Source organism: Polypterus senegalus, chromosome 1, assembly GCF_016835505.1.
Source record: "Polypterus senegalus isolate Bchr_013 chromosome 1, ASM1683550v1, whole genome shotgun sequence".
In the NCBI taxonomy this organism is placed as follows: domain Eukaryota; kingdom Metazoa; phylum Chordata; class Cladistia; order Polypteriformes; family Polypteridae; genus Polypterus; species Polypterus senegalus.
Window position 1 is genome coordinate 332,596,247 of NC_053154.1, and position 19,805 is coordinate 332,616,051.

The 19,805-nt window shown below is 41.4% G+C and overlaps 1 protein-coding gene across 1 annotated transcript in view; it reads right to left on the reverse strand.

Annotated features, from left to right (window-relative positions):
- Positions 1 to 19,805, reverse strand: part of nucb2a (nucleobindin 2a) — an 82,231-nt gene that overhangs the window by 51,143 nt on the left and 11,283 nt on the right. Inside the window, exons 2-3 of the mRNA XM_039738598.1 lie at positions 18,739 to 18,879; positions 9,688 to 9,795 (exon numbers count right to left, since the gene is read on the reverse strand). Of these exons, the coding sequence (XP_039594532.1) occupies positions 9,688 to 9,795; positions 18,739 to 18,879 (249 nt within the window). The remainder of the gene's footprint in view (positions 1 to 9,687; positions 9,796 to 18,738; positions 18,880 to 19,805) is intronic.

Genomic DNA, 19,805 nt, shown 5'->3' on the forward strand with positions numbered 1-19,805 from the left:
CCGCACCTCATTCATTATCAGTGGGCGGCTGGGTGCGTTGCAAGCGCTCGTGTGCACGGAGGCTTCATGGGGTGGAGGGCGGTGGTTCCTGCTTGCCCACCACACCGCCGCAGCTATGGCTCCTGACTGGATGGAGGCTGGAAGGGGCAGAGGAGGGCGTTTCACTGCCTGCCCACCACACAGCCTTGCAGTGCCCCTCGAACAGCTGCCTTGTTCGTTCTCGGTGGGCGGCTGGTGATGCTGCAAGCGGTGACCCGGTTGTGGCTGAATGGAGGCCACTGAGGGTGAATGGGACGACGGAGGGCAGCATTGTAGTGTGCCTCGGGTGGCTGCCTGTTGAATGGGGGCGGAGGTGGGCGATTTACTACCTGCCTTTGGCCACACCCTGTTTGTTCTCGGTGGGCGAATGCTGCAGGCAGCATACTGTATGCAAGTGGAGGTGACTGTGTGGTGGGCGGGTGGTAAATTTAACAAAAATGCTTACTGCAGACATTATGTAAAATGAGTTCTCGAAAGTCAGGGAGTCCCGTTCATCCATCTCATAGTGTGTGACTCATAATGGTACTGAAGCCTGGCTGTCCCCGAGTTGACAGGGCTGAGCTGTTTGCCAGACAAATACGGAATGGACATCAAGCGTGTAGGGTGTGACAGGTCACGGCCGATTTTAATGGCTATATATTTCAGTCTGGAAAAGTAGAATGAATCTATAGTGGGGAGACGGCATCCAATCATTTTAGAAGTAGTGCACACCACTCGGTTTAGCTGCTTCGCTAGACACATAGATGTTTAATTAAGTCAGTTCCAAAATGTTTTAATCAAAACACAGCAATTGACTTGAAAGAGAAATTTCAACCACATGTAATTTTAATAAGGATGTTAGTGGCAGAACCATCACTTAAAAAATAAAAAGTGTCTGTGTGTCCGCTAAATCACAGTGTGTTTAAAAATAAATAGAAACAAATTAGAAAGCACTAACACTAACAATGTATGTGGTGCTCAAGTTCCCCGACATTAACCACATTTTGTAAAGCTGCAATTTAGAAAGGTTACCCGTCCCTCCAGCTACGAGTTTAACTCTCCTCAAGCAGGAATAGAAATTCAAAACCTCTGATTAGAGCAGATTAGATTCGTATCTGTGCGCTTCGTGGCACTGCCCTCCTGTCTGAGCTCGTATGCAAACACGAGGCTGTGAATTCAGAGCAAGATGGGAAAAACACAGCACTGAATAACTGACACTCGTGAGGTACTATCATCTGGATATTTACAGTGGTCTCCTACTGTCGGGTAGCCACGACTACTTACAATATAATGTACAGTCTAAAACGTTTCCAGAAAACATGCCAGTACTGGACCAGTGAAACACAACAGAGTAACATGCATGCAGACAAGCTCCAAAAACTCAAGTGTTCGGTGTGTTAACACTTACAGGGGACTCAGACCTCTACACTTTCTACACACTTTATTGTGTTGTAGATTTAAATTTAAATGGATACATTTGACATTTCTGCCCATCAATCTAAACCCAATAACATACAATAACATACATAAAAATCAAACCGTGAACTCCGCCATTCCTAGAAAATACTCAAGCCATTTTATGGTGGCACTCCATATTGTGTTCAGGTGCCTCCCGTTTGGTTTCACTCTCCTTGCGATGGGTCTAGAACTTGACTGGAGTCCACTTGTGGCCAACTGAATTGACTTGACATTGTTTAGAACGGCACACTTTTACCTGTGTAGACAAGGACCCACAATTCACAGTGTACGTCAGCACAAAATCCAAGGCATGAAGTTCAAGGAACTTTCTGTAGACCTCCGTGATCACATTGTGGTGGGCTATAGATCATGGCAGGGGGTTCAAACCATTATTTTGGGAGTTTTTTTCTTGTCTTCTTAGGGAATCAAGGCTGGGGAGCTGTCAAAAAACCAGGCCTCTTAAAGCCTAATGTGGCACTCCTTGTGTGATTATATATGGGCTATATGGGCTATACAAAAAATAAACGGTTGTCATTGTTGAAGCTTTGAGGTTCCCAGGAGAACAATGGACTCAAAAATTACAAAAATGGAAGAAATTTGGGGCCACAAGAACTCCATCCAACTGACCTCAGTACCTGGGCAAAAGGGGCCTTTGGTCAGAGGTTCAGAAGTCTTCTGCTAAGATGGGAGAACCTGTGGGAAGGATGACCATTTAGCAGCAACCGTGAGTTTATGGTAGAGTGGTTACACAGAAGCCAGATGAACGCACATGACCTCAGACTGGGGAGACGGCTCACCTGTCATCATGACAATGACCTGAAGCATGCAGCTAAGACAAAGCTGAAGTGGCTTTGGGACAAGTCTCTCGAGTGTCTTTGAGTGGCCCAGGCTTAAACACCATAAGACATGTGTGGAGAGACCTGGAGATGGCAGCTCACAGACACTTAACATACAATCCAATGGAGTCTGAGAGGATCTGCCAGGAAGAATGAGATAAACTGGCCAAATCCAGGTGTGCAAAGCAGACAGAGACTTACCAAGAAGACTCAAAGCTGGAATTGCTGTCAAAGGGGCTGCCATCTTGTTCTGAATTAAGGATCTGAATACTTATGTGAAGGAGAGATTTCAGTTTTTGATTTTTAAATTTGTAAACCTTTCTGTTTCCACATTGTCATTATGAGTTATTGAGTGCAGATTGATGGGCAAAAATGTCAAATGTATCCGTTGTAGTGAGAAGTCAAGCAAAATGACACCTTTTATTGGCTAACTAAAAAGATTACAATATGCAAGCTTTCGAGGCAACCCAGGCTACTTCTTTAGGCAAAGTGTAATCAATCTTATTAATCTTAATGATAATTACAGTGCATCCGGAAAGTATCCACAGCACATCACTGTTCCCACATTTTTTTATGTTACAGCCTTATTCCAAAATGGATTAAATTCATTTTTTTTCCTCAGAATTCTACACACAACACCCCATAATGACAACTTGAAAAAAGTTTACTTGAGGTTTTGCAAATTTATTAAAAATAAAAAAACTGAGAAATCCCATGTCCATAAGTATTCACAGCCTTTGCTCAGTACTTTGTCGATGCACCTTTGGCAGCAATTCCAGCCTCAAGTCTTTTTGAATATGATGCCACAAGCTTGGCACACCTATCCTTGGCCAGTTTCGCCCATCCCTCTTTGCAGCACCTCTCAAGCTCCATCAGGTTGGATGAGAAGCGTCGGTGCACAGCCATTTTAAGATCTCTACAGAGAAGTTCAATCAGATTCAAGTCTGGGCCACTCAAGAACATTCACAGAGTTGTCCTGAAGCCACTCCTTTGATATCTTGGCTGTGTGCTTAGGGTCGTTGTCCTGCTGAAAGATGAACCGTCGCCCCAGTCTGAGGTCAAGAGCGCTCTGGAGCAGGTTTTCATCCAGGATGTCTCTGTACATTGCTGCAGTCATCTTTCCCTTTATCCTGACTAGTCTCCCAGTTCCATCCCCACAGCATGATGCTGCCACCACCATGCTTCACTGTAGGGATGGTATTGGCCTGGTGATGAGCGGTGCCTGGTTTCCTCCAAACGTGACTCCTGGCATTCACAGCAAAGAGTTCAGTCTTTGTCTCATCAGACCAGAGAATTTTGTTTCTCATGGTCTGAGAGTCCTTCAGGTGCCTTTTGTCAAACTCCAGGCGGGCTGCCATGTACCTTTTACTAAGGAGTGTTTAACGTCTGGCCACTCTACCATACAGGCCTGATTGGTGGATTGCTGCAGAGACGGTTGTCCTTCTGGAAGGTTCTCCTCTCTCCACAGAGGACCTCTGGAGCTCTGACAGAGTGACCATCGGGTTCTTGGTCACCTCCCTGACTAAGGCCCTTCTCCCCCGATCGCTCAGTTTAGATGGCGCCAGCTCTAGGAAGAGTCCTGGTGGTTTTGAACTTCTTCCACTTATGGATGATGGAGGTCACTGTGCTCATTGGGACCTTCAAAGCAGCAGAAATTTTTCTGTAACCGTCCCCAGATTTGTGCCTCGAGACAATCCTGTCTCGGAGGTCTACAGGCAATTCCTTTGACTTCATGCTTGGTTTCTGCTCTGACATGAACTGTCAACTGTGGGACCTTCTATAGACAGGGGTGTGCCTTTCCAAATCATGTCCAATCAACTGAATTGACCACAGGTGGACTCCAATTAAACATCTCATGGATGATCAGGGGAAACAGGATGCACCGGAGCTCAATTTGGAGCTTCATGGCAAAGGCTGTGAATACTTATGGACATGGGATTTCTCAGTTTTTTATTTTTAATAAATTTGTAAAAACCTCAAGTAAACTTTTTTCACGTTGTCATTATGGGGTGTTGTGTGTAGAATTCTGAGGAAAAAAATAAATTGAATCCATTTTGGAATAAGGCTGTAACATAAAAAAATGTGGAAAAAGGGATGAAGCGCTGTGAATACTTTCCGGATGCACTGTACATCTTGCCAGAAGAAAGGGCCGGAGTTCCCTCGAAAGCTTAAATACTGTAATCTGTTCAGTTAGCCAATAACAGGTGGCATTTTACTTGACTTCTCACTACATTCATAATGGCTAACACAGTATAACATCCTAGTACTACAAATGTATCCATTTAAATTTAAATCTACAACACAATAAAGTGTGTAGAAAGTGAAGGGGTCTGAGTCCCCTGTAAGTGTTAACACACCGAACACTTGAGTTTTTGGCGCTTGTCTGCATGCATGTTACTCTGTTGTGTTTCACTGGTCCAGTACTGGCATGTTTTCTGGAAACGTTTTAGCCTGTACATTTTACTGTAAGTAGTCGTGGCTACCCGACAGTAGGAGACCACTGTAAATATCCAGATGATAGTACCTCGCGAGTGTCAGTAATTCAGTGCTCTGTTTTTCTTGTCTCGTTCTGAATTCACAGCCTCGTGTTTGCATACAAGGTCAGACTGTGGAGGGCAGTGCCACAAAGCGCACAGATACGAATCTAATCTGCTCTAATCGGAGGTTTTGAATTTCTTTTCCTGCTTGAGGAGAGTTAAACTCGTAGCTGGAGGGACGGGTAACCTTTCTGAACTGCAGCTTTACAAAATGCGGTTAGTGTCTACAACACAATCAAGTATGCAGAAAGTGAAGGATTCTGAAAAAAGTTCTGAATCCACTGAAAAATATCAGTCCTATCATTTATGGAGAGCCTCTCTAGATGTGTGGCATTTTATTTTAGAGTTCATCCAGCCAGTTTGAGATGGGAAAAATAATTAGAAAATAAAAAACAGAAATATGTGGATGAACATGAATACAAATATCTGTACCCTAACCAGCTGCCTTAGAAGGATAATAATAAGGAAAACACACAACAATATTATAAACTTACCAAATAATACAAATGCCAATTATCAAAGGCAAAAGAACTAGCTTAGTTCACAAAATGGGGAAGTAAACCTACTTCCTATTAGCCAGCCAAGGATCGTGTTTATTCCACCGGTGTCTTTTTATCAAGAAAATCAATTTTAGCAACGTAAGGTGTGTCATTGAGAAAGACCCCTTGATGAAAGCATCAAGACAGGACAAAGGCAAACCATTTTTATGGAGGGATTCCTTCATAATTGCTGATGTAGGTTTGTTATCTTTCTTGTGGCAGTGTGCGAATAGTTTCAGCTAACCAGCTTTTTATATTTAACATAAGCTTTCTCAGTTTCAACAGTATGCTGCAATACAGAATAAATTGGGTAAATGTCATCTTTAAAAATGACTATTTGAACTATTTGTGTCCCTAGTGACCGTTCATTTTTTTTTTTCGTTTGTTGTAATTGTAATTCAGTGTCAAAAGTAATCACTGTAAACCTGAAGGAGTTAGTAAGTTCCTGCTATAAAAAGTGGCAACATGTAGACAAAGAGAAGTTTTGGGGTTTTTTTACACTTGGGGCCTCTGCCCTCTGCTCACTTCGCTCACCCATCCCTGGGTTTGGTTTACCAGATGTACAATTTAAAGAGATTGTTATTTTCATGGGAATTGTTACATATGCATGATTTTCACTTTTACTTTATAACTTTAGTAAAAACAATATTTGGGATTAACTTTTCTTCAACATCGCATTGAATTTTGATTATGTGTTTGGACTTACATCGTGACAATGCAACATATAACTGCGTATGAGTAAATATCGTTTCTCTTTCTTTCTAATGAATAAAACAACTTTTTCGATTGTTCGTCCATGCTCTTTTTTTCTTCGCTTTGTCACTGACGTGTCATGTAGAACGTATAAAAGTATTGTCCTGATAAAATTTATAATAGCTGAGAGCGCAGGAAATGTGTCTGCCAAAAACATTCACACGACTGAGAGGTTAGATGACCGAGGTCTTGTTTGAAAATAGTTGTAAGTAGGGTGTGACTTGGAAGAATCTCATGTTAAAGGTCTCCATCTCACGGGACTTCATACCGCTGCCAACGTTTTTGGAATCTGTTAATTCTCGCTGGCAACGCGAATTAGACGATCTACAAGCCTCCGACTTAAAGTTTAAATCTGTACAATATATTTGATCTCTTTTCGCTGTTCCGTTAATTTCACCAAGTAATAATTTCCATTTGTTTGCGCTAATGTGATATGTACTATGAGACTTTCAAATTTTCATACTTCCATTATTTTTAACCTACTCTGCATGTGTACCACGCCAACATTTTTGGAATCTTTTAATTCTTGCGGATACGCCACTTCATTGGGAATAAACGCTACTTTATTTTTTCCTGATGGAAACACGAATTAGACAATCTGCAAGTCTCCGACTTAAAGTTTAAATCCGAACAATACGTTCAATCTCTTTTCACTGTTCTGTTATTTCACCGAGTAATAATTTCCATTTATTTGTGCTAATGCTATCTTTACTATCCTTTCTTTGAGACTTTCAAATTTTTCTACTTTCATTATCTCTAACCTGCTCTGCATGTGTACATTTTTCAACATTTTTGAATTCTTTACGACGTTCTACTTTGCCATCTACTCTTTGTCCTTTATTTCCGGCCCCAGGCGTGGTGAAATCTCTTTCTCGCAGGAAGTATAAGTGTCTCACCGAGAAAATCACATCTCATCTCCTTCCAAGATTTTTTTTTTTATAATAGAGGGATTTATTTGTTAAGCAGATGCTTTTATCCAAAGTGACTTAAAGAAGGTCAACATAAATCGAGTAAACAGCAGTCTGAGGCCTGTTTGGGAACAAGTGTGTCAGGACAAGGTGACCTTAACCACTGCAGATGGAAAACTTGGAACAAAAGTTCAGTTGAGTTACAATCCCTACATTAGTATTAGGGTGTTGTACCGTGTTAGCCATTATGAATGTAGAGAAAAGCCAAGCAAAATGACCCCTTTTATTGGCTAACTAAAAAGATTACAATATGCAAAGCTTTCGAGGCAACTCAGGCCCCTTCTTCAGGCGAGATGTCATACAGAAACTGAAGTTTCCTGTGTTTATATCCACACACTAGGAAAAGAAACAACAATGGTAAATCTTTAAAGGAAAAATCTTAAATGTAAAAAATTAATAGGTTCACTCAGGCTAAGATTAATTTAACAAGAGAGGGAAGAACAATGTATGGTCAAGAGATCTTTGGATAAGATAACCGTCCAACAAAGTCCTTTGAAGTTTGTGATGAGAAGTCAGCTTTCTTGACACCACTGTTCAACTAAAAAACAACACTCTTGTAACTTCTGTTTTTCACAAACCAACAGACAGACGGACCTACCTAAGAAGTGACAGCTTCCACCCCAAGCATATAAGACGCTCCATTATTTTTAGCCAAGCAATTCGGTACAATCGTATTTGCTCAGACCCGACAGACCGGGATCAACAACTGCAGGAGCTCAGACAAGATTTCATCAAACAAGGTTATACCCCCAAAACAACAGACACTCAAATAAGAAGAGCTACTGCCATACCCAGAGACCACCTTATGGAATATAAAAACAAAGACAACAAGAACCGTATCCCCCTTGTTGTCACCTACAACCCACATCTTGAAACACTTCGAAAAACTATAAAAGAACTTCAGCCAATGCTAAACAAGGACCAAACACTGAAGAATGTATTTCCTGAACCTCCCCTCCTGGCATACAGACAACCACCAAATCTTCAGCAACTTATTGTCCGAAGCGCCCTAAATGAACTGACAGCAAATGGCACATCTCCCTGCCTACAGAAAAGATGTAAAACGTGTGCCCACATCTACAATACAGACCGTATAGTTATACCACACTGCCGACTTGAACATCACATAAAGGGATCATTTTCCTGCAGATCATCCAATGTTGTCTACCTAATTCTCTGCATGAAATGTCCTGACACTGCACTCACTCTGTGTGGGAGAAACTGGACAAACACTCCGCCAGAGAATGAATTTGCACAGATTCCACATTAAACGTGGCAACACAGATGTTCCTGTAGCGGCCCACTTCAACAGCCATGGACACTGTGAGAGGGACTTTAAAGTCACAGTGCTTATGGGCAACTTCAGAACACGGCAAGAGAGAAAAGAAGGGGAAGTTAAGCTCATGTTAAAATTGAATACATTACAGCATGGCTTGAACAGAGACAAGAGTTTTATAGCGAGATACGAGGCCTGTTTGCATCTCTCAGACTGACACAGACAGCCTCACATCGGTTTGAAAAACTCATCACAAACTTCAAAGGACTTTGTTGGACAGTTAGTTATCTTATCCAAAAATCTCTTGACCATACCTTGTTCTTCTCTCTCTTGTTAAATCAATCTTAGCCTGAGTGAACCTATTAATTTTTTACATTTAAGATTTTTCCTTTAAAGATTTACCATTGTTGTTTCTTGTTCTAGTGTGTGGATATAAACACAGGAAACTTCAGTTTCTGTAGGACATCTCGCCTGAAAAAGGGGCCTGAGTTGCCTCGAAAGCTTTGCATATTGTAATCTTTTTAGTTAGCCAATAAAAAGGGGTCATTTTGCTTGGCTCTTCTCTAAATCCCTCCATTACAAAACCTAAAAGCTGATACCAACTAGGCAAAAATTCACAGAACAAGGGGGTCTTCAGACACTTCTCAAACACATTGAGGGACTCAGAAGTTCAAGTGGAAGTGCGTGACTTGTTCCACCTGCCAGGAGCTACACATGAACATCACGCAGAGCTGGGCTCACCAGACGCTGCTCAACAGCAGACCTGAGAGGTGGAGAAGGAGCAGAGGACCTCACAAGTGTCTCTGGATAGGTAGCTGCAGACATACGGACTACTCTGTAGGCTAGCAGCAAGGAACTGAACTTAATACATGCACATACAGTGTAGTGACCTGAAAGAAGCAGTGACATGTGCCCAACCCCGTTTTAAACTTACATTTCATACTTTTGGTCAGAAAAACATTATTTAATAACACTGTAATTACACTGTGCATACAAATCAAGAGGTAAACGAATTATCACACAGTTGTGTTCGATTGACAAGTGACCTGCCATCAGCGCAGACTCCCACATGTTAACTCCAAGACAAAGATGTGAAATTTCAGGTTAGGACATTTTTGTTTAGAATTTGTACTCTGATGGATGCTACAGAAACTCGTTTCCAAAAGGGCATCCCATACTAAAAAAAAGGTGTGGCAGTTGCTTCTGCAGAGTCCTAATTTTACAAAACCCCTAAGCCACCCTAGGGCACCACAGGGGAGATGTGTAGAACTAAAGCTGTCCAGCAAGACACTTGTCACCTACCTTAATGTCTTCCATGTCGGTGTTCTGCAGTTTCTCCCTAAAGTGTTTGTCCGTTTCCAGAACATCAATTACTTCCCTGAGGTAGCGGTCATAGTACAGTCCAGTGTCCTATTCAATAAAACAACAATCATCTGTGAATTTAACAGGAGGGACAAAGTCAAGCATGAAGACATTAAGACATTTCTTTAGGATGTTAATGGTTTCAAAGCTTTTAAGGCATTAATGAGTCATTTCCTCTAGTTTATTGCTTCAGGCTAATTTGTTCTTATTCGGTCAACAAAAGACTATACGTATGAGGGGGAGTCAAGCTGAAGTTAGAAAATGGGATTTATTAGAAAATGGAACGAACCTTAACAAAACTGATGCTGTCATTTCTCAGTGTCGTCTCCACCGTTCTCAATGCACTTGCGCCTCCTGCCTGGCAGTGCCCGGATTTCAGCAGAATAAAAGGTTTTATCTCGTCCTCGCCACCGCTTTCTTCTTCGCATCGTCATCGGTCTTAAATTGACGACCACCCAGATGTTTTTTTTACCGGTCCAAAAAGGTGGAAATCACACGGTGCCAAATCTGGCAAATAAGCAGGATGTGGCAATACCTCAAACTTCAGCTTCTCCAGACAAGCCTTGGTGTTCTTAGCAGTGTGTGTGTGTGTGTCATTCTCTTGTCCTTGAGACAGCAGTCTCCATGGCTTGGATTGAATAGCAGGCTTCACATTGGTCTCCAGCAAGCACAGTAACTTGCACTAGTCACCGTAATACCTGTCAGCATGTAGTGTTAGACAATAACTCGGGGGCACGAGTGGCTGCCAGGACAAGACAAAACCTTTTATTCTGCTGGAATCCAGGCACTTCCAGGCAGGTGGCACAAGTGCATTGAGAAGGGTGGAGACTCCATTGTGAAAAGACCTTATCGGTTTCGTTAAGGTTCATTCCATTTTCTAATAAATTCAATTTTCTAACTTTAGCTTGACTCCCCCTCGTAATATAGAAGATGCTCAGTATATTGTTCTTAAACTTACTTCCCACACTCCCTTAGCACTGAAACAATGCCCAACATTTTAATCTCATTCTTTATCTTCTCAAATGACTTCAATCATTTCATCTCCTCCAGCTTTGCTCCCTCCTTGTCCTTCCCATTTACCTTCTGTGCGTCCTCCACTGCTGGCACACATCTAATGAAGGCCTGATGTCTGAAATGTTACGATTGCTCCTCTTTTATATATTGTTCAGTGTGTAATTAGATGTAGAGCTGCATGATTTAATCAAATCATATTGGGATTATTTTGCCACATATAGCGATTGTGCTCTAATTTACGATATGCAAGTAATAATATCACCATTTTATATTTCAACTTCAAGGCCAAAAGCAAATAATGGCATAAATGGTCACCATAAGATCATATTTGCCAATTTTCATTCACCAACCTAGAAGTTTTTCAAATAAGAAAAAACAAAATTGAAAGGCACTTGGCAGAAGGGAGTTATTGCTGGCGTCATGATGAAGTGCTATAGGCAGAGCCAGATGCCATTTCCAGAAGTATCCACCACAGCAAAGAGCAACATCTAACTACCTCGGTCATTGCTTTTGTTAAAGCTGGGGAGAAGCCACAATGCCAGCTTAAGGTATCAGGTGGCCTGCTGACAACAGTTCAAGACTGGCAGCTGCAGACTGACTCAAGTAGACAACTGCAAGGAGCTCTGAGGCCCTTGGCGTCACATTGTGTGCACCCTTTGTTTCTAGAATGGCTCCTAAAAAGCAATTAATTGGCCAAAGCAATCCCTCAAATACTAAAAGAGAGCATAAAGTGCTTGTGACCTTCAGCAAAGGAATGGATCCTTCAAGTCCTAACTGGCTCTCTCATTTTGTTCGCTTTGATTTCCTTTCAACACCACCAAGTGCTTGTTTGCCATCTGTTTGCTTGGATTAAACAGGGATGACTAGGTTGGCACCCCAACATTTATAGTTTCAGATTTATCTTTCTTTACTCAACCACAAGGAGTACAAGAACAGAGAGCTAAGATGGAGCTCAGTCAATTAAGGCTTTGTAAGTATTTTATAGTGGATATGAGATTTACTGTAACTGAGAGTTAATGCAGTTCCCTCAAAGCTGGTGTAATACGTCCCAAGGGCTTGGTCTAAGCGAGAACCCAGTTTGAAATACCATACAATAAAGCACGGGTCGACAACCAACGGCATATGTGCCAAGCGGATTGAATTGAAATATAGGAAAAAAATGATACTTTGATTACAGCGCGTGTGTTTGTGCCATCACCTATGATTTATATATGCAACTCTCTTGTAAATGGAAACCATGTGTTCAGTGCAGGCCGTAGTACCTTAAAACAAATCTCTTGTTATTATTAAGTAATATACTGCCCTAAAATGACTCATAAAAGACAAAAACTTGTTTTTCGGTCTTTTCAAGACTCTTGGATGAACGAATATGGATTTGTACAACAAAGGATTGTGCTGTGTGTGCGTTATGCTGTGAAAGTGTCGTGTGTCGTACGTCAAGTGTACAAAGACATTATCAGACAGTCAATGTTTAAAAACTGATGAGAAAGGTGAAGCTATAAAAAGGGCTGTTACTGCCTTTAAGAAACAAACTGCTCATTATAGTCAAATAACTGGAACCAAAAATAAAGCCGTCGAATGTAGTTACACTAGCAAAATACCCGCGCTTAGCAGGGGAGACGCAGTGTGTTAAAGAAGGTATGAAAAAGAAAACATTTTAAAAATAACGGAACATGATTGTCAATGTAATTGTCGTAGGCTTATTTTAGTATTGAGAGTAAACTTGATGATTGTCCATCCATCCATCCGTTATTCAACCCGCTATATCCTAACTACAGGGTCACGGAGGGCGCCAGCCTACCTTGGGCACACACCCACACACCAAGCACACACTAGGGACAATTTAGGACCACCAATGTACCTAACCTAAATGTCTTTGGACTGTGGGAGGAAACCAGAGTACCCGGAGGAAACTTGATGATTGTAAAGAGTTAAATTTACGATTGTAAATGTTGTGTATGAGAAATGTCCATTTTTAGGATGTAAGGATCTCTTTGTAAACGACGTTTGCAGTTCTGCTCTCGGGCTGTAAAATGACCAAGATGTCTGCTGAGCTTACTCTTGAGCATGCAACGTACAGTCGGCCATGTGAGAAGCAATCTTGTGTCAAGTCAATGGCCACCTTTTTTTTTTAGAGTCTGGCCCTGTGACTTATTTATTGTCATAGCAAAGCAGACCCTTACTGGAAATTGGAGGCTTCTGAATTGGAATGGGAGGTCAGAGGGTATGAGAGGGTCACTCCCTGAGCCAGTCCCAGTGAAGTCAGCTGCCTCAATGAGGTTCTTGTGCAGAGATTTGCTCTGAAGCCTGGTGCCATTACAAAGTTTTGGTGGTTGTAGTTTCATAGTAACATAATTGGTGCACCGACCTTCAAAAGTAGAGAATGCGGAGGCATGCCCTCAAGATTAAGAGTGTGAAGAAACTAAATTAAAAGGCAGGAGTCACCAGCAGGAAGATGTGAAGCAAGGCCAACAATACCAGGCTTGAAGTGGTGGAGTAAAGAAGAAGGAAGCAGTGAACACGACGAACAGCTGAGTAAAGTAAAGAAGCGAGTGAGGAGGCACCTGAGCGTGGGATGTCATTAATGTATATCGGCAGGGAGCCAACCACGTGGTAGGTGCGCGAAAAAAGGTAGGGGGACTGGGGGCGGCCGTTGTGCATCTCTGCCGTGAAATAAATCCTCTGTTAACGGAAATAATGAATGAAACCACCAAAAGGAGAGGTCAGTTCCAAAAGTTCCTTACAGAATAATGGTGAGAACCGCCAAAAAGAAGACGTGATTTTTGAAACTTCATTACGGGGCATGCCGCGAAATGAAACATACTTAACGTTTTTAAGTACAGTGTAAAGGATGAGCATGGGAAATGTGGGCTTCCTACGTATAATGGAAGTCGCAGAAATAGTGAGGAGGGGTTTTCCCATCTATATATACAGTTTACGGGGTACACCCGTCCCCCCCCACCCCCCTTTCAGAGTTGTAATAGGACATGAAACAAACGTAACTTTTGTAAGTACAGTACACTGCAAGGAATGAGAATGGGAAATTTCAGTTTCTCACCAATATGGAAAGTGGGAGCATTAGTGAGGAGTCAGTGAGGGCTTTGCCTTTTATATGTATAGACAATTGTTTAGCATTAATTGATTTATAGCTCTGATTAATAATGAACAACAACAACATTTATTTATATAGCACTTTTTCATACAAAAAAATTTAGCTCAAAGTGCTTTACAGAATGAAGAATAGAAAAATAGAAGACACAATAAAAAATAAACATAAGTCAACATTAATTAACATAGAAAAAGTAAGGTCCGATGGCCAGGGTGGACAGAAAAAATGAAGAATGATTAATCATATTAGAATTCTTGATAATTTTTTCTTATTCAAACTATGCATTTGTATTGAAAAAACTTGTAAATTATAATTTGTAATACAATTTTTAACAAATGTGTTGAAAATTAATTTTTGATAAAACACTCTTTTCACATACTGTATGATCCTATGTATTTCAAAATATTGAATGACCAATAATATAAGATCTGGTTATAATGGGCTTCAAAAGTATACTTATACTTTTTAGTTCTTTTTATACAAGTATACTTTTGAAGCCCATTATAACCGGACCAATTTTGATACTATATACAACAAAATTGGTAGAATTCTGCTGGAGTGCGGAATTACATTGTAACATAGGTTCTGGACGACACTGTTGAAAGGTTGCCGACCCCTGCAATAAAGCACTAGATGAAATAAAAGCATCGTCTAAACATTCAGCATCTGCCAAAGTCAAAGACAGTCGAAGTTTAGGTAGTCACCTTAGATGAGAAAAGGACGTTTTCACCAAGTGCTTAACGTGTGGAACAAACGACAGCGAAGAATGAAACATAACACCCAGACTTCTAACTATAGTTGAAGCCTGGACAGTAATACTATTAACTATTAACACTTTGAACATGAGGTACGAGATAAGTCGTATCCCATTGAGCCTGTACAGGTGCGACATATGGTATAAGTCATTCCTCAGTTTGCAGTCACTAGAGACGCAGCCAGCATGCTGGCGATCTCTGCTGCCATGCCTCAGTTACCTACTACAGTGCTGTCCTCCAGCGGACAGCCATAAATGTTTTTTTTTCTTTTGGTGGCAACAGCATGCGGGCAACAGAAGAGTCCGTGATTACGTTGTCGTGACAAAGATATAATGATACTGATGTTTTGAAAAAAGTAGATTTGTTGAAAGATTAATATTTTAATGATAGTGACAATCAATTGAATGGAGGGGCGTCGGTAGGCTCTAGTGCTGATGTGGACAGCTGTTTCATTATCACAACAACAAGGTGTCCAACTCGTCATGACTGTTAGGACAGCACTACATGGACATTCTGCCACCCACTGAGCGCACGCAGACAGTCACCAACTACCCAATGTGTGGTACGTAATGAGTGAGGACAGTGCAAAGAGACGCGATATATTTACGGCACATGAGCTTCTTAGTCTGTACTCTGCATGGTGCCACTCTTCAAGAACTCTCATTCTAATGGAGGCTTTTAGTTACGTTACTGGTGAAAATAAAGTAATTAACAGTTTCTTTACAGTTTTGACAGTGTAGCGGTGCAAATGAAGGGGCAGGGTAAAAGCCAAATCCTTGGGGTGCCAAACGGCCAAAACCCTGTTTAACTTGAACAAAAAAAAAAAAAAAAATCAAGAAAAACAGTGAAAAGGAGGCGCTTGACTGTATTTTATGTGAGGGACAATTTCCTTTTAGGAATCGGCTGGCTGCAAGCTTTGGTCTTGACCTGCACCTTCTGAGAGTGTTCTGCTTCGTAAGGCTTTCAGGGGAAAAAGGAGACAAGACTATTAGCAACAGCATCCCCTCTCGTCCCGGGGTGGTACTACTTACTTTAGGCAAACCTGGAAGATGACCCTCTGGCATGAATGCTTGGCTAGTTCATTATTTATCGTATATGCATAGACATATAAGCGCTGTGGTAATAAATGCTCCAGCAGTCAATGTCAGCCAGTCAGCCATTATCCAACCCACTATATACCAATACTGGGTCACGGGGGAGCCAATCCCAGCCAATACAGCGTGCAAAGCAGGAAAAAATCCCTGGGCAGGGCAGCAGCCTACCGCAGGGCACACACAATCACACACCAAGCACACACCAGGGTCAATTTAGGATCGCTAATGCACCTAACCTGCATGTCTTTGGACTGTGAGAGGAAACCCACCCAGACATGGGGAGAACATGCAAACTCCACGCAGGGGGCACCCGGAAAGCGAACCCAGGTCTCCTTACTGCGAGGCAGCAGCGCTACCACTGCGCCACTGCGCCACCGTGCCGCTCATAGCAGTCAATGTGTTAATGTAAAATGATCCATCATAGCTAATTGTGACTTATTTGAAATCGGGGGTATACGTTTTTTCACTGTTTAATTAGATAAAAGAAAACATGTAAGCCGTAACTTGACATCAGGCAATAAGAACAGAAGATGGAAAGAGTATGGACGTTCTTATATGTGTCTGCATATCATCAGCAGAGCAGTGCTAGTCTAGAAAAGACACAACAGTGCTACAGAAAGGCAACAGAAGGGCAGATAAATGGATTCCAGGACTGTGGAGTGTGTGCTACAAGGTATGATGAAGAGTTTAAGCTTTTCAGTTTAAGCAAGTGGAAGTTAAGAGGAGACACGACTGAAGTGTTTAAATTTGAGAAGGAAATTAAGTGCAGTGGACACAGGGACACAGATGAATGCATTTTGCATAAATGTGATAACATTTTCCTTCACACAAAGAACCATTGTGACGTGGATTAACATACTATGTTGTGTGGGAGATCTTCGTACTCCGAAGACCTTCACGTCTCTGCTAGAAAATGTTATGCCACAGTTATGAGAAAAGGGACTGGTGACCTTGTTGACCTGAATAGCCTAATCTCCTCCCAATTGTTCTTATGAGAAGTGAAATTAATCACACAACAACAGCATAAAGGTGTGAGGCTCCTTGTTGGACTCCTTGTTCTTTCTCTGTTGCACAGTTTATATTCAGTATATCTGACTATGCTGAGCTTTATTTAAACATAAAACAAACCAATAAAAATAACAAAAACAAAAGAAAAGGCTATGCAGAATTTCTTTAGGTCTTTATCAATAAATGTATGTCTAACACACTTTAATTTCCAGACATGTTAATTTGATTTAAGAAGAAAACAATTAAATTACAATTTTTTGTAATTTGTGTTGAAAAACTAAATCACGTGTAAACTCCGCTATTAAGAAGATTAAATGTGTGCACAACGCTTTCATCAAAAATGGACTCTTCCAAACGACTTTGGTTATGCCTGTACGGTCAAGAAGAAGAAGACAACACCAACATACAAAGTTGACACAAGTCAAAACAAGCACAAGACAAAAAACTAGGAAGTCAAAAGGAAAATGTAGAACAGAAAGCCGAGTCAAAAAACGTGTCCAGACAGGGAAAATTTTTAACAAAGTCACGAAGAGTATTTCAGAGAAAAAATCCGTAATCTTGGACGATCCATAAAAGATAGTGTTATCTTTTAAATCATCGTTTTTTACGAGTCGTCATGGGATGCCCCCACCAATATATTGTTGCATGCGAACTGTGAAGATGGCGGCACCCAGGTGAAAACATAATGGCTTCTTGGGAAGCACAAAACGCGATATTTATCAAAATTCACTTTCCTCCAGAAAAAGTATTGCAGGTAAATAAAAAAAAAAAAAAAACGTGGATTACCTTTGTTTCAAAACTTCTATAAAACTAACTCAGAATCAAAGAAAAAAATTATATGAATTACAAAAAATATTTCAAGTCTGTCACATCGTAAATACAGTAGAACCCTGATTATCTCAGGTAATGTGGACTGTTATTACCTCAGAAAGCTGAAAACTCAGATGGCAACACTATGCAGAGATCAGCTGACATCACCGGGGGGTGCACCACTCACAGTGGTCATAGACGGGCTCTACGCCGCTGATGGATGGATCTCTCCATTTAGTTCACATAGCAAAGCGAGCAAAGAGAATTCGGGCTCAGAGTTCCCCCCAGAGGTTCTCCATTCAGTTCTGTGTATAGTGATGGAGTACGGTCTTTGAAATGTATAAACTCAACCATTATAAATGAAGGAAACAGCTGAGCCCGTGTACACGGTCAATGCTGGTGACACACTGACAACAGATGAGGGGTGCAGCTGAGAAGGACTCATGCCCACATTCCCAAAGTCGCCTTCTCCTCAACTGCTTGCTTTGTACGGTCAAGGTTAAAAAAAATAGTATTGAGGTGCTCTGTGCAGTATCCACTGCGAAGCTTTAACGAATTATAAGAAGAGTCGCGTATTACACTTACAGGTTCAGCATGGGTGCAGATAATCGGGGTTCTACTGTATGTTCCAAGTGATTTTTTTCCCCCAAGCACAGGAGCAAACAGTTAGATGAGACTCCCTGGCACGCTAATTAGAATATTTCTGTTTTTTTTATAAACTAACTGATTTAAAGAGGAGTAGCACTTGTCACACAGATGCACTTAGGGGGACTCCTTCAAGGCTCTGTAGAGGTAACCAGTTCCACTCTGGGACAAGAGGGGGCACAGTCACTAACCACTTCTGCCCTTTTGCCTGCAATTCTGTGGGGCAAAACCGGACTACTCTGGAAGCCACACCCCCTCGGCACCAACCGCAGAGATGAAGACGCCGTTCACTTTGACGGACACGTTGGAAGGAGAAGGACTGATCCATGATAGACAAAGCAAGAAATGGTGGTGATTGTAGCCTGTTATCTTTTGTTGTTTAAATCTTTCATTTAGTCGTTAACAGGAGATTGTTGGGCTGGGACCCCAATTCTTGCTCCAATGTCCAAGTAATCACTGACACGCTAAACTAAATCCTTACTAGAAATCATAAAAATACCTTCATTCAATTGGCACTTTTTTCCTGCTAATGTAAATGTACACCAATTAAACTTACAGGATGGTCAACTTTTTCTTCTTTTTTTTCTTCTGGCACCCGGACCTTCGTCTTATCTATGGCAACAGGCACTGCTTCAGTCCAAAGAAGGAGGCAGGTGAACAGATAAAAGAAGCATCTCCAAGGGATCTGATGGCACATCTGAGGTACAAAAAAAAAATGGGGTGATAAGTCATTAACAGAACTACATGGAAGTCATTTGCATTGCATGACAATTAAAATTAAATTTCATATTTTTAGAATAGGTTTATGAAACCTATGCAAATCATAATGTGCTCCACGGCAGTGAGACTTGGTCAATGAAAGCGGATCATGAAGCAAAGCTGGAAAAAACAGAGAAGGATCAGATGGATGTGTGGCGTGTCAGAGTAACAGCTAGGCAAATGCTGAGTGAAGATAAAAATGATAGGAGGAACAGAGTGAGGTGGTCCGAACGTGTGGCCTGAAAGGCAGAGGATGACTGGGTGAAGTGGGACGTCAAGATGGATGACTGGGTAAAGAGGGACGTCAAGATGGACATGGAGGAGAAGAAGCTCAGAGGGATATGGACTGGAGTTGGTGTCAGATGATATGACAAGAAAGGATCTCACCCAAAAGGATGCCCACAGCTGCGGAAAGTGGAGAGATTTAGGGAACAACCAGCTAACCTAAGCAAACCTGGACACGACCATCAAGCTGGTGGTGATGACTTATACTCCTAGAATATGCATTGAATGACTGAAAATGTACACCAAAACTAATACTTTAATATGTAGTAGCATCAATAATTAGTACGTGACTGTCTTTTCAGTTTTAGTTATTTGGACACGTATGCGATTCCTTTGCTATATTTACATACAGATTTCACTTGCAGATATACACACATAAAAATGTAATTCAAGTTGTACCTGAAAGGTGAGAATCTGCATAGTAAGACCCTTTGGATATGTGAACATCCAGAAACTAGAAAACAAGATGAGTGCTGAAGGGCATGCAAAGAAACTTTCATATACTGTAGCCAAGAACATGCTAGAATATTCTGGTTAGAGGGAGAAATGGGGTCTTACTTTAATGTGAGTCATGACATC